General features: G+C 36.2%; 1 protein-coding gene across 9 annotated transcripts in view; it reads right to left on the reverse strand.

Moving 5' to 3' along the window:
- The window catches only part of ITGB8 (integrin subunit beta 8), a 49,556-nt gene that overhangs the window by 15,892 nt on the left and 17,253 nt on the right, over positions 1-16,411 (reverse strand). For 4 of the 9 annotated variants that reach the window (XM_051785924.1, XM_051785925.1, XM_051785916.1 and 1 more), the window contains 6 exons: positions 14,066-14,240; positions 11,163-11,409; positions 9,231-9,396; positions 6,279-6,437; positions 1,285-1,380; positions 1,101-1,190 (listed from right to left, as the gene is read on the reverse strand). In XM_051785924.1, coding sequence (XP_051641884.1) covers positions 1,101-1,190; positions 1,285-1,380; positions 6,279-6,437; positions 9,231-9,396; positions 11,163-11,409; positions 14,066-14,234 — 927 coding nt within the window. In that variant the 5' untranslated portion in view covers positions 14,235-14,240. The remainder of the gene's footprint in view (positions 1-1,100; positions 1,191-1,284; positions 1,381-6,278; positions 6,438-9,230; positions 9,397-11,162; positions 11,410-14,065; positions 14,241-16,411) is intronic. The other 5 variants (XM_051785921.1, XM_051785920.1, XM_051785922.1 and 2 more) reach the window with 2 other exon arrangements.

Here is a 16,411-nt window from a genome sequence, read left to right on the forward strand (position 1 = left end):
AAAAACGTGTGCAAAAGCACTCTGTTGACTAGGAACAGACACGGGGGCTGGCTCTTCATTATAACCCATTTGCTGAAAGTAAACTGCCTGATTTTGATGATTAACTGAGTAAAATGGATATTTTCAGCCTTCCAAATTCGACTAATTAAAAAAAAAGTGACATGAGGATGCACTGCATATAGTTTTGCAGCTGAGTTTTCAACTTTTTGAACCTGCATGTTTGTGCAACTGCACTACTTAACAGCATTCAACCATCTAAACCATCATGATGATCATTTTGATATTGCTCTGTGGGCTCCCTGTGCTCTAGTACATCAAATATATAGCACTTGGCGTCATTTTCAAAGCTGTTTATGCCTCCTCTTTCCTTCACTATCAAGATGCCTATTTCTTCTTTCAAACTGCCATTCTCTGTCAACCATTTGTGGAAAATGACTTTATGCTCTTTCCCATACTATTACTTTCTCTTTCCCAAACAATTATTTTCAATTGAGTACTCCAGGCAAGTTCACAAAGCAATGTCCATTGTTCTCTCTCAAATCCCTATCAAAACTCTTCTTCAATGCCATGCCTCAAAATGCCAAGTCATTACACTCCTTTGTGCAGTGTAAATATTGCTTTTCACAATATCCACTGTTGCCAAACTACCTTCTCGTAAATTCCCATCTGCTGTCTGCTTTTTAAAGATTATACTGCAAAACCCTTTAGATACTGCACTGTGGTTTTGCTCTGAATTTATATGGTGCCTAGACAGTGGTGTCTGGTCTGTAACTGAAGATCTAGGGTGCCAAAATTCAAATAAATCAGACATTTCTTTTGAAGTTACATAGCAACAGGTGCAGAGAATCAAACAGAATATTTAGAAGCACCCTTAGAAAGAAAAAAGCACTAGCTCTTGGCTTTGAGACTCCAACAGCTGGGGAATTTGAGAGCTATGGTGAGATAATGCCACCTATCAACTTGGACACTAAGAAAAGTAGGGAATGTATCCTCGTGGACTTTGGATGGAAACTAAGAGCCTGGAAATTGAAGATTCAGGCTATGAAAGGTGAAAAATGTCTGTACAAATATGGCATACACCATTGTCACTGTCATCATACCTGATAGGCTTCTACCACCAAGTCATTGAGATTTGCTGCTTGTGATTCTATTTGTCTTGCAACAGTACCAGGTAGCAGAGGTAACAGATCCTATGAAAAATACAATCATTTATGCATGGTTTTAATTTTCAGTATAAATATTGTGCTTTCAAAACTAGAAAAAGAAATCAGGTTTCTAACCTACTTTATACCAATGAAACTGGCTTCCTTGAACTGCAAAAATAACATTGATGTTATTGTCAATCAATTTTTCAGAGAGCTGCCCAAGAGACGGATGCTCCTGCAACATACAAGAGAAAAGAGAAGACTGCATATTAGTAGGGGAAAACCTTATATTTCACATATGACACATTACAGGGTTCCAAAACCACCCCAATCTTAACTCCTAAATGTACAGAGAAATGCTAGACCTACATTCAAAACAAGGTGGTCCCATCTGAATAAACAATAAAAAAAAAAATCATCAGGGTATCAGCCAGGCTTATCTGTCACCAGCTATGCAGGTCTGCTGCATAGTGGGAGGACTAACTTACACAGTATTATTTTGTTAGTTTGAGTCTGATGCTTAAGAAATACAGATTTGATGTTGTCCATGGTCCATCTAGAAGATTAACAAGATTCCTAGGAACGACAGATGGGTTCTCAAGCAAAAGTCAGGGAGAAAATACAACATGAAGGACTGAGATGAGGTGTACTTTTGGGAACAGCAAGGAGAGTAATTAAAAAAATTTTTTTTCTCAGAACTGGATTTTGGCACCAGAGATCAAACACATCAGCTAAACGCAGCCACGGGGTCCGGTTCTAGCACTGTCAGTATTCCATAGTTATCTCACTTACAACTGACAGCTCTGTCCTTTGTATGCACAAGACCTGTCTCCAGTCCTCATCATGATGACCTGCAACATTTTCTTAACCACACTTGTGCTTGAAGAAGATGACATAAGTTTCACATCTTTCCTTGTAATGCATTGCTCTATTTGGTGAAGTACCCATGACAGCATTTCCTGTGCCAGTGATCTGCCCTTCTACACTTTTCATTGAGAGATCTGACACGGATTTGAGAACAAGAGGTGCATTGCATCTCTTCATCCAAGGACTCGGGAAGCTCGAAGGTGTCTGTGTGGCCCCAGTGGCCTTTGTACACCTGGATTATGTGACATCTCTCCAGCTCCAGTACTCTAAAACAAACTGTATCTGAAAATCACTGCTTATTAACCATACATAAGTGACTAGTTCTCAAAAAGTAAATTTGACACTTAAAATTCATGACTAAACAGAGAGAGGTGACTGGGGCCTGTAATTCCCCTTACAGAGATTTCATCTGGACACCTTCACTTATGTCAGTGACTTCAATCTGTTTCCCCCACATACTTCCACTGTCTTTCTCTTCCTGTTGTTTTTCACCATCTGCCCCATACTGTCTCTCTCTTGCACAAACACAGTCTGTTTCCCTGCACCATTCTTTTCTCCTTGGATTGCCCCTGTTACTCAAGGCACCCTGCAAGTCAACACCTCTCCTAGCAGTAATCTAAATAGCAAGACAACTGAGACAAAGTTATGCAAGGGGGCAAAATCCATTTTCCATCATATTGCACCATTATAAAGAGCCTTGTACAGAAAGAACAAAGGAGTTTCTTCCAGCAGTTTGATCTTTGCTGGCGTACATGCTTCTCTCAACTTTTCTACCCATTGGTAAGAGATTATATTCCTTAAGATAACTGACAAAAGGCAGATAACACAGCAAAAAACAGGCCTGCTTAGAGCTGAAGAGTGTGCTGTGCTCACTGGAGAGAGAGCATGTATTCCCACCACACAGCAGTCGTGAGTGAACTACAGCATCAGTAGCTTTACTGGCATTTTCAGTAGTCTACAGCACAGTCCTAAGCCCTCCTTCCTTCTCCATGACCACAGAGCTCAGTGGTGGGGCCTCCATTGTGCTTCACAACCCTACAGGCCACACACAACGGGCTGGCAGATCACGGATACCCACTGGTCCCAGGACACGGGCGAGCAAAGCCACATGTTCTGCAAATACCTCCCACTGTAAATGTGTGAATTACAGGAACAGTATTGAGGGATCACAGATGGTGGCAAAATAAGTCAGTCTTCCTGCTTGACACATGACACTAGACCTGTTTGAACTCCAGTAGAGGCCCCTCAACATCTCTGCAGCTAGTAGCAGAATTCTGGAATCACTGGTATCAGAAGCGGCTTTGTAAGGCTTCATGAGACAAAAACCTATTCAAATGGACCTTACTGAAGTCAAGAGATGACATCCATAGATGTGCAAGAGTTGCAGGGACCAGATCCTCAGATTACCTAGTCTGCTCCCATGTACAGCTGAATTTTCATCTACTCATGAGTTCTAACTCGTCAGACTGTCCAGCTTGGCAAGTAGTATGTTAAAGTCACACTTCGGATAAGAAAGCAATAGTTTCCTTTTATTAGAGGGGAGTTAAAAAAAACCCCAAAGCATCAACAGACCCATACTATCTCTTCGATTTTAAGCATGTAAAGAGATGACATAAGGTACCAGAGGTCACTCATGGATCCTCATTTTATTTGCTGTGAAAACCTTGCTATACTTTATGTATTTTTATCTTTTTCTTCCCACTACTGCTCAGATGCACGTACTTTCATTTTAGATCATCTTTCTTGTTTCAATTACATCACTCATTTTATTATTTTAACCTACTGTGTTAAACTGAGAAGATAGCTAATGTAGATGTGAAGTACTTCAGACAGGGAGTTAACCAAGCACAGATCTAATTAAAATGGAATAGATTTCTTTCCTGTCTTATGCTTTTTTTGCTGACCTCTCTGTGACTGCTTAGCATAAGTTAGAAAGAAACATGCAGAAAAGTGACTAAGTGGAAACATTTCTGATGTAAAGGCTAAGCTTATGGAAATAAATAAAGCACAGTCTTCTAAACTGGCACAAGGAAGAAATAAAAATGTGCCAAAATGCTATCTTCTGATGACTACAAAAAGCTAAGAATCAAAGCATGAAAATAATGTGATTAGAGAAGTCTCTTTAATTTACGATAGCCCAACAAAATTGTATTGATAAGGAAAAAACCCCAAAAATATATTTCATATTATGTATTTTCTAAAAGGCTGACAGACTTTCATGATATTTCATTTAAACACCAAATAGTGTTCCCCCCCAATTTATTTGTTCATTTGAAGCTTCTGTATGGATATCTATAAATAAAATAATCACATATACTACAGACGAGAAGAAAAAAAAGCAGGAAAACAGTACACCTTCCCTTACAGCCACTGTGTTACCATATCAAATCTACTCCAGAAAATATGCAGTGCTGAGAAAGATTTCCATTATAACCCTTTTCTATTAATCAGTGCATGCCCACATGTGAGCATGCAAGAATTAGCCCATATTGGAAGAAAAAAAAGGTTATCAGCCAGAAAATGGGCCTAAATGTGCCACTACAGATCTAAACATCTTCCAAGGTCATTTAATTTGGGGGGCTACAAAAAAAATCATATTTCATAAAATGCATCAATACCAGTAATCATGGAGATTTCTTATTCCATGTGGGATAATAAAATCATGCTCTTTCAAACCAGGATCTAGAATATCAGTAAAACACCTTTTTTTTCAGTCAGCCATCAATCTATTGCAGCTTCTTAGATAGAGGTTCATTAATTTTGTCTGTATTTTACCCTAGTGAGTTTCTCCAGTTGTAACGGAAATTCATTTCCGAAGTTCAACAGAAAATAAAAATAGTGTGGGGTTTTTTTTTCTCAAACAGATAATGTCTTTATTACCAAAGGAATGCTGAACATCACAAAAAGATTTGTACCTTTAGCAATTTTTTAATAAGCAGAGCAAAATTACTCTCATTTATAGCCCAGCAACTAGGAGGAAAAAAAGAAAAAGAAAAACAGAGTATGCTCTGCTCTTGGAAAGGAAAGTTTTGGGATTATTTGCTTTAAGTAGAATAAGGGAAGGGTTTGTTTCTATCCCAAGGACACTGAACAGACTGACTAGAGTGAAATAAAAAATCCTGACATCAGTGAGAGAATATGGACGCAAGAATGTCAGATAATCGGAAATCCAAACAACCTTCCCGTTAGCACACGCTCATCTCCCTCCTCCGCTCAGCAAGGTCCCAAACACCCACCAATTCCCAGAAGCCTCCCATATTTCATGATCACACAACATTCAGCAGCCTCTTCCTGCTGCCCCATCATCCTTGTAAACAACAGTTGCTGGGATTAAATTCAGGTCTAGACTCACACATAGCCCTCACTGACCTCACTAGCACATTGCCGGCTGCAGCTGAATGCAGGCTCTATACTTCAACTAAGTGCAGCTAGCACCAAGAAAAAAGATTGTAGGATGCTCTAATTATGCCACAGTTCATATTTCTGCTATCTGGGAATTAAATGGTAATTAAGTAGTGATTCACGTTTCTAAAAGAAACAATTAATATTTATTTAAGAAAATAACCAGAGCAATTGAAACCTATAATTCTCAGGCAAAAATTCCTGTCTTCAGTCATTTGCAACTACTTTATACATTATTGAAAACAATATTTTGAAAGCTAAAAATATTTGTTGAAGGCATATTATTTTGTTACAGCAGATTTGATATAACTTTTTGCACAGGTATGTATTACTCCACATTGGCTTTATACTGTGAAATATAAATGAATTTAATGCTAGTCCATCATGGTTGAAGTAGCTCATTGCTGTAGTATGTCCCCTGCTTTACCAAACCTTTTCAACCAATACAACTCTGCATCTTCTGACCATAAACCATAAGCACTACCTCTGTGTAACTAGCACAACTGTGCAATTCTTACATATTACCAGCTTCTATTTGTGCAAAATATCACACCAGACACTTCTTACTCTTATTGTATATAAAATGTGTGATTTTTATGAGATGCTAATAAAAAACCAGACCAAAACCAGTCACATATCCTCCTCCACTGTACTGTTGTCTCAGACTCCAAAATATTTTATCCCAGACAAAAAGAATGTCAATATTTCCAGGTGATTGATTCTTCATTTCAAAACTTGTCTACCTGGAAAAATATTATTCTAATGATTGAAATAAAAGCAATGCTTTAACAGAAGTCTAAAAAACCTCCTTTACACAGTTTTACACTGCTTCCCTTAAGGCAAAATCTATAGCATATACCTTACCATACTCGTAGCTTTGACGTACACATTATCTTTCAAATGACAGTTTCCATCATGAGGAATTACAATTCCTGCTAATTTACTGTCAAGGGCCAGATGGGAAGTTTGATCTGTCATCACAAGAAGCAGTCGCTTTGCCTCTTTACGCCATCCAATATGGCTCTAAAAAGAAAAAATTAGGCATAAGAAAGCATATTTATTTCTAAAATAATCAATAACAAAATGAAATATTAATGTGAAAGTCTACTTTCAGATATTACACTGCTTAGCAGCACTGAGTTTAAACCAGGCTATGGAAAACATTTTTTGTGGAAATAGGTATAATGTTCTACATCTGAAAACTTCCACTGCCAGTCAGAGATCTACTTACCACTTTGTTTTTTCCCACTTATGACTTTCTTTGCTTTTTAAAGAAAGAGCTCCCAAAATACATACAAGTTATGCATTATATAGTGGGTGTTGGTAAGAGCTGCCACATTGTGTGGGTTACTATTACATACAAATGCAAATGTATAGCATTTGTAAAATTCTCTGGGATCCAAGAAAGCATTACAACCAGCAAATCTGCATTCATACTTACTGATACTTGGTGCCCTCTCCTATTTTTACTTTGCACTTATTTACTTTATATTCTTACCACTCTGTAATTTCCTTTTCCTACATAAATTTCCAGACAGGACATTAGCATATGATTAAAAATCAATAAACTGAAGTTTGAATGTCTTCATGCACCCGCAATTGAGAAATTCCTTATTATGCAGCAAAATACTACATTTGTCCACTGTCTTGAGGGATTAATAGTAAAGTTGCACCCTCAAGTGTGAATTTAATGTCTTTCAGAAATTCAGTGATGTGAAGGATGTAGGAGAGTAAGTGTAAACTGATTTAGCTGCCATATCCGTATTTCCAAAATATTTATCTCCCTGCTTATAATCAAACGTCTGAGGCACACATGAAACACTTAATATGCTTTTTCATTATTCCCTCTCTCAATTATTCCATCTTACATTCTTCACTACTTACATTTTTCCTGCCTTTCCTCCTTCCTTTTTCCTCCTTCCTATGACACTATCTCATCTCTACCATTTCCTTTAGCACTTCCAAGTGTCTTCCATCTCACATGAAATGTTTATCTGCCAGCCATGCTTCATGACTTATTCTCTACCTTCCTTTCTTTGCTTTGCAGAGAGTGATTTAGGTCCCTTCTCAGGCTCATTCCCTGCTAGCTCTGAATGGGGATCAAATATTTCCTACAAGCAAGGATAACAAGTACAGAGGGGTGTGGTGTCTTTTCCACCTTATGGGGTAGGCATCAGCCTCCCTCAGCCACTCCTAGAGATCATTCATCTAAAGAAGGGGTATTTTAAATTTTATTTATAAACAGGTTTTATCTTAAATAATTCCAAATTCTCCCCCAGCAAGAAGTAGAAACTTCTTGCTCCTAAGACTCTACCATTTGACTTTGTTACCCTGAGACTTGTTTAGTTTTCAGTAGTCCTGTGAGGAGGAGGGAGTTGGACTCTATCCTTATAGGTCTCTTCTGACTTGAGACATTCTGTGATTCTGTGACTCCTATCTACATATGTCACAGCAATCAAAATTTTAAAGTAACTTCATACCCTAACCTGCCACTTCTTGTAACAGGGGATATATTGGTTAAAGCAAGATGGAGCAAGTTATAAAGCTCTATTGTAGGCAAAATGAATGCACATTAACATAATTTATAGTTCATGATGGTCATTATGAATTGCACATTGTTCTCATCCATTTTGCTGCACAATCCAGTTAGCAGGAAAGCCTTCCTATTCTCATGAATGTTTCCATTCTATTGTTTTCAGAAGCATACATTATTCTAGAATTCTCATGTCATAAGTGTGGAATGTGACCAATGGGAAATACTGGATTTTAAGGAATTTTTTTAAAGCTACACTAATTTTTTGAAGCAGCTGGGATCACAGTGTCTATGAGGAGTGGCTACCTGCTTTACAGTTCATCAAAATCTGAAAAAAAAAATTGGACCAACTATTCATCTTTAGCTTAGCTTGGATTACTTTTTGTCCTTGAGTCATTGTCCTGCTCCAAAAAAAAAATGATGTGAAGATGGACAAGGTAAAAGAATTGTCCAGACAACACTCCAAGACATGAGAAAGATGCCAAGCCTGTGATTTGAACAGGAGTTGGATTACTTTAGGAGGACTGAAAGAGTATCATATAGAGCATTACCAGCCAACTTTCAAAATTGCTATTGCATTACTATGAAATAGAAAAAACCAACATCCAAAATGGCTCTCTAGAGCAAACCAAACTCCCCTTATCTAGTATGCTTATAGCTTGGGAACTACTGATGCAGATCTTTTCCGTCCTTTTCTGCATGGGAGAAACTGTGATGAAATTTTATCAATATACAGAAGTTAATTTTTAGCTGATTTGTATTGTTTTAAAATAAAAAAAATCTTTAAAAGCTGAGATAACATCGAAGTTCTGTTCTCCTTACAGGAAGGTATGTAGCTGTCCTTCAGTTCTCAAGTACATTCTTAAGCAGAAGAAATGTCAAATGGTATGTCTTCATTTAGGAACACAAGGAGCACTTTAATGATTTTTGAAACGAATTATGTAATTGAGTGAAATTAATACAAGTATCTGTTCAAGCAAGAAGCAGTTGCTTTCATCCTCCATCCCATGTTGGCTGGTTAAAGCCAGAATTTGAAGATCATTAACACTGAAACATGTTCCCTTATGCGCTTCTTTGCCAGTTTCAATGGGAAATTTATAACTAAGGGGGAAATATGGAAAAGGAGGAAGAAATCTTAGTATCATTAGGCATAGAACTGACATTTTGAATTCAGGAACACTGAGCACCATTGTACCTATATGTGTGTGTATATATATATATATATATGTATGTATATTGCCTGAACCACTATTTATTTAGTTTTTTGTAAATAAGCTCCTTACCTGGCATACAGCTGCTTGGAGCATTGCATCAAAACCCCCTTCAGGTGTATCAATATTCCCAGAAATTTTTTGTTTATTCACTGCATTTCTGAATTCTGCTATATTGTCAGTCAGGGATAGCACATGAATATAACCGTGAGGAGGCATACAATCTAAATTGTAATCACTGTATAGAAACAAAACAAATCAAAAGTCTAACACATTCTTTATTTTCCATTTGAAAGAGATGAAAATATTGCATCTTCATTAACCCATAAAATCCTGATATTAATGAAGATGTAAATATGCACTGGATAAGGAATACTTAAAAAAAGAATAACTGCATGTAAGATTAAGTTTAGTGGAAATTAGTTCTAATTTACTACAAAAATGTATTTTTTTATTTTATGGAATTTTATGTAATATAACAGTTAATATAGTAACAGTATATATAGAGTGTTTCTGTAGAGAACAAAAAGAAATGCAACGAGAGTGATAGTATGATCTCGGAGTATATTTTGGAATATCTGCAGTGGTACAGCTTTGCTTTTCATTATCCTGAGAAAGGACTATCACACCACAACATTAAGATCCTTTAATAGCTTCATACATAGGCTACTGGATCAAACTATAATAAAATTGAAGTTCCTACATCCACTAATAGTAAGTAAATGTACATAAAATTAATGTTGATATTAGTAACAGTTACCTCATTAAGGAGAAGCAAAACTCCATTTTCAGTAACATCATAGTTGTAAATGAAACTTTTTCAAATTATGCATAAGGGAGAAAGTATGATGTCTGACATAAGTAAGCCAGTGTCACAGTACTCAGACATGTCACTGATCTGGGACCCATTTATGGCAGTGATTTATGGCACAAGTTGAAGTGCTCATCTGATTCAGAGGTGCTGAGGAGGTTTCAACTCTCTTAACTTCTGCTGCCTACAGTGTAGGCAACCAGTTTGTAACCTGCCCTCCTCCAACTCAATTTGCAGTCAATGAAGAGAAACTGGCATTGTAAGGATTAATACCTCTGGAGATGTCTACTTTTAGGCAAAACGAATCATGACCTTGAAATGCTAATCCATCTCCATGTATAGATGGTCTAGAGGACTGCTTTTACATAAATATTCATATCTATTGAATGACTTCTACTACTAGTACCCAATTCAAAAACCACTGAAAAAAGGTACTTTAGAGAACTTTGGATCATGTCTTCCCAGGAAGGATTGTAACAAGCAAGAAAGTATGAAGAATTAATATTCACTTTTCCAAGTATTATGGTTTACACAGTTTTGAATTTGTTGTGAATAATCTTGGACTCCAGGGCGTTTTGGAAGCGATCCCTTACTTTATATAAGTGTTGAACACAAGGTATATAAGGCATGTCATGAAAAAAGAAATGCAGGCCAGAACATCTTTCTATTTAAAATGGGAGTGCATTGATGTACCAACTGTGGAATTAGATCAAAGGATCACCTTTGTTCATTAAATGAGCTGAAAGTAACCACACCATGTTAACAAAAGTAGTTTTAAGAAAAGAGTTAATGAATACATGACCATACACCAGAAGGTACATAGGTCAGAAAGTAGGAACCTTTGTGATGAATCTAGGCAACATATATCCAAAATAACCAAAACCACAACAGTTGACTTTAAAATAAAATGCAAAACATATTCAAATATTCCAAAGCAGCATGTTTTTTGGCTTATTTTGCTAAAGAAAACACAGAACATTTTTTCTGATACAGAAACAGTTTTCTCAAATCACTCGTCAGGTATTTCAGAAGTAATCATTGTATAATAATTTTTAGCATTTCCTTAGGAACTTTGTCAAAGAACCATATGTATAAGGAAACAAAGACAGAACTTTAAAAATAAATATGCATAATGTATTTTATGCAATTAAATAACATCTCAGTGCTACAGTAAATATAAAAAGACTACATACCTGCATTGGTTATGGATTCTACCTGGATGAATGCTAATATAAGGTGACACAGTTTTATCCACATAGGATCCAAATCCAAGTCGAAAATCAAGAGAAATATTTGCCATCTTTTTAGATAAAGCAAATCCAACAGAATTTAACTTTTCTATATTGTTGTGCATGGAGGCTGAGACATCAACTAAATAATAAAGATCCACAGGGTATTTCTCCAGAGGACGAACTTTTAACATAAAGTTTGCTTCACTTCCTGATTAAAAAAAAAAAAAGTTTATTTACTATTTTTGAATGGACATGATTAAAATAAATTTATGTTTGTAGCAAACTCAGCACAAAGTTGTTTGTGCCAGCAAACAGAAGAACAAACAAACAAGAATCTCTCCCAAGAGTAAACAGAACCTTGAAGAATCATTCAAAAATAAGCCAAAAAGTGGTGTTTTGTAGAACATCTTGTTTTTATTTCTTGCAGGAGCACTGTGTGGTTTATTGTAAAAATCTGACTTCTCCCCATTATCTTTTAAATTCATGGTTATGCAATCCCTTTGGCATTATACCAAAATGCAGTTATGGCTCACAAAGAATACAGATCTGCATACAAATTGGGGTCAGTCACTTCAAGGTTGACACTTCAAAGTATGTACGTGTATCCTGCAAATAGTTTGTCATATGACAGAATCTAAAACTATATGTGAACCATAAAGACAGCACAGACTGAAAAACTCGTGTAAATAATGTTTCAAGTTTATCACAATATACTTCCAAAGATTTGAGGAGAAAATTCAGTATGATCAAAATATTTTTTTAAAAAAATAGGTTTTAATATAAAAAGAATTCCATCTCTTGGTACATTCAAAACAGAACTCTAATTTGAGGATTATAAATGTCTGTCTCTCCTGCAGAACCACATCACATTCTCATACGTAATAAAAACATTAATGCTTTGGAAGCTGCTAAAACTAGTCCTCACATTTTTGCTTGTCTAATATTCTGTAATGTCAGCAAGAAGAGTGAAGTGACTGGAATATAGGCAGAGTAGGTACAGTAATGCAGACTTCAAATTGGTCATTATTTTATGTCACCTAAAGTGTGAGCTCACAAAAGAAATAGTTTAGGATCTTCGTGTGATGAGTGCAGAATCTAATTTCAGTATTATGCTATGAAATATAGCAAAGGGTAGGAGGAAGGAATATGTTATAGAACTATGCAGGTGTTGAATAAAAAAACTATCAAAGAGTACATGTAACAAAGATCTGACCCAGATCTTTACAAAGTAATTTCTTCCAATATACAAAGCAATTTCTTTCAATGGTCTTTGAACACAATCCACCTGAAAATGTGAGGCTTTGTCTGTATCAGGTCTTGAGTGAGGAAAACAATTTTAGTGTGCTGTAACTAACATATTTCCTCTTTGCCAAAGTAAATTGAATTACTTTTTGTAAATTACTCTTGCAGGTCTCCAGTTTGTACATAGCGAGATACTGAATGCAGCTTTTATTTTTTCCCACATAAATCCTGAATGTTGGGCATATGCAAACAGTGACAAAACAACCCCGAACAGTATCAAAACAAAAACATCTTTGTCTGCATGATTACACTGTATCAAATGTCTGTTTTGAGGCAAAACTATAGCTGCATATCTGTGTATTTCCCTGGGGCAGAAAATATGGCCAAGATATTTATATATAAAAAGCTATTCTTCTGGAGCTCTTGGAATTTCATTCTTCTGCCTCCCTGATGTAAGAACTTCTGCAAAGCATATAGAACCCCAAACTTAGTTTCAATATTTACTTGCAAAAAGGTTAATGAAACCAAATTTTAGAAAGCAATTTTTTTTCTATGAATCCACTGTGCCTTTGGAAATAAATGTGATTACAGATAGAGCTAGAGCTAGCTCAGTGTCTGAGACCATTTGTCAGTAAGAAGCAGAGTATCAATCACTTCTTTGGAAGGACGGTGGGGAAAGGTGAGAAAGTGCTGATGTTACTTTGTCAGTTTTATTATTAAAAAGATTGAAAACCAGAGTTCCTTTGTGCTTTATACTCATGCAGATCCTTTTTCCCTTTTAGTTGACAGAAAATTATCTTCTTTTATCACTGACAAAATTATCAGTGAAGATCATCAAGATACTTCTGATCACTTAATGTTTTCCTACCAAAGACTTAATCCTCTTAACTATTTTTCTCCAATTATTGTCTGTAAAAAAATTTATGATATGAACGATAACTCTGCATCCCTTTATATCATCTTCCACTTCTGCTGTTGGCTACAGCTATTTTAGAGAGAGAACATACACTGACTTAACTAGAGTTCAGCTGAGAGCAAATAGAGGTTTACTAGAAAATCTCAGATTCACAAAGGAACTTCTATTAGGGCCAAGTGTCTCAAATTCTATAAATTAAATGTTATGCTGTGAATACCAAAGTCTTCCTTTGAAGGACTTTAAGAAGTCCTTTCTTATATAATGGCAGTGGTGTCTCTGTAGTTGTCTAATCAATGAACTTAACAGTAACCAAATAATCAAGAAGTTGATCAAATTATGAATTTAGGAATTGTAACTCAATTTATTTTCAGTAAGGAGTAGTTCATACACATGTAAGGGAAAACTGTTTGTGTAAGTGGCTAAAGAAAAAGAATCAAGAAACTACATCAGAAAACAGAAAAGACTACTAAAATCCTTTCTCCACTTACTGCATTATTCTGATCTTCAGCTATTTTAAAAGAAACAGTTCTTGCTGAAGACCATACTTGAATATAGGAACAACACCATCACAGTCCTACAATATATTGTTATAGCACCATTCTTCAGAATAACTATTTGTGATGCTTCTTCACAAAATACCTGTACTTAAAAGTATTTTATTTAGTCTAAATTTACTATAATATCAATGTGTTAGAGATGACCCAACCTGGATGCAGCTGGACTGAAACTTTTCCTGGTGTCACTTGTGTATTTGTTTCATGGTCACTGGGTATTGTGACATGAACTGTGGGGTTTTCAACCAAATCTGATCGGCAGCCTCTTTTCATTAAGTTGAAAACAATGTCACAGCGTCCCTTCTGTGTTGTGCCAGCCATGAAATCCTGTTTAATAAGAGACAAAAAGTACTAAACAGTCCGAGCTGAAGAAAACCCTGTAATATCTTCAAAGGAAAGAGAAAAACAAAATAATAGTCTTTGAAACAATAAAATATGCTACTATAATTGCAAAAAGTGTAGAACAAGTTCATGAAGCCATATGTTTTTAATAAGGGCAATGATGACATATTTAAATTAGAAGTTAAACCTAATTGCCACAATAACTTTTTTCTACAAAAGACAAAACTTTTTAAGAGAAACAGGATCTTGCATAATCAGAACAAGCCAACTTTGGAGAAAAAGAAAACTACATACTGTTCCTAAGTCTCTAAAAAATGTTCTGTGCCATGCTATGAATTTGCTGTAGTTAGAAAGTGTCATTTCCGTGACATCAAAACAGGTTAGTGTTCAGAGGAATCCACTGGTAATGTTACTCAGGCAAATATTTATTAGTAGCACCAGAAGCCAGCTTTACATTTAGCTAACCTGAGTTTGTCTATCACACTACACAAAATCCAAAGACCTGCTGGACTACATCATTTCAATTCCCAGAAAAAGGAAATCGTGGATTACAGGACTGGACAGTTTAAGATGCCACCAATATCAAAAAGCCCTTGTAGCAACAGAAAAGTGATTAGTAGTAGGATGATCTCAGAAGCAGCCCATCCTTTGTTGTATTGACAGGACAAAGTTGCCAAAATTGTGCCAGAATGGTCCAATACAAAATTCCTTCCTGATCACAAATCTGATGATTAATATGATTCTGACCATGAAAAAAAATATACAAGATCCTTTGTATTCTTTCAAAGTATTGGTCCATCTGAGCCACAGCTGGAGACCAAACAATGGACAATCTCCGATATTTCAGAGGCAAATGGGTAAAATAAACAACCCGAAAATGCCTACAGCCAATTCTATGTAGATAATAAATAGTCATCCAGGCCCTGAAAAGATCAGAAGAAGCCCCTGAAGAATGAGATTTGACAGTCATGTATCTTGTTTTTCAAGTTTCAGCTGATTTTTGTAGTCTACCTCTGACATATTTTTTCCATAATCTTCTTTATTGTAGAAAACAGACTATTTTTTTTTTTAGGTTACTGCTATTTATATACCCTTTTGGACATATATATTTCAAAAAATTAGATTTTTAAATATGTAAAGAATTTAGCTACTCTCATGGTTATCAGTAATGGCTGATAGATTTGCAGCATTTTCTGAAGTCCACTGTGTGTGGGTATAAATTCAACGCATCTCAAGGGTTACTCGGGCCTTCTTTTCTCACTAAAAATATTGTCCAGATGAAGCAAGCATGCTAAGCTGAAAACTGCTTCTGTAACTTTACTCTGGAATATTTCTATCTGCATTAACATGGGTTTTGCTGTTCCACAACCATGAATGTTGTGTAGGTGAACCAGCTGTCTAAGAGGTTTCGACAAAGCCCTGGCTTCCATGAACAGCTCTCAGAATTGACTTGAGAAGTTATGCAAGAGAAGCGAAGCAGAATTGAAACCTGGTCAAATCTGTGCACCTAGTTAGAAGGAGACCTATTGCAGCTCCGTAGCATTGGAAAATTAGCAAATGCTATTCTGTGATAAATGCAGAGTGAGGAGGATAAAACTGAGCCCGTTGTAAGACAGAACATGAGACCACAATAATGAACCTCTCAACATTGATCCATTGTGCCATCTACACATGCCTTAAGGTTCCTCTTGGAAAACAAGCCCTCCTGCCTCCACTTATCCTTGCATTACTTATCCTTATACCTGCTGCAGATTAAGTTAATTGTTCCAAGACACAATATCTCAGATAAAGTTACCCAGTGCCTTATGCCTTACACTCCTTATCTCCTCCAGACACACCCTAGGAACTTATCTAGATTCTCTGCTAACTTGAAAGCTACTACCAATAATTTGCATGTGACCTTAAAGAGCATATGAGCTTGTAATTGTCAGTGATATTCTTCAAAACCTTGCTCCTCTGAAGTACTTAAAATGGTCCAGCCTTATCTGAATCGCGCTATCGAGTGGGGATTTTTTTCTGTCAAACAATACCAGAAATTTCCATATTCTTACAGTTTGCAAAGCAACAACAATTTCAGAATAATTCTTGCTACCTAAGATCTATCTTCTGTGCTAAGCCTCAGAACTGATAGTTTCAAGTGTCAAAATAAGAAAAGC

This window comes from Manacus candei, unplaced genomic scaffold (assembly GCF_025592945.1).
Source record: "Manacus candei isolate 608988 ecotype Guabito, Panama unplaced genomic scaffold, ASM2559294v1 h1tg000021l, whole genome shotgun sequence".
NCBI classification, from domain to species: domain Eukaryota; kingdom Metazoa; phylum Chordata; class Aves; order Passeriformes; family Pipridae; genus Manacus; species Manacus candei.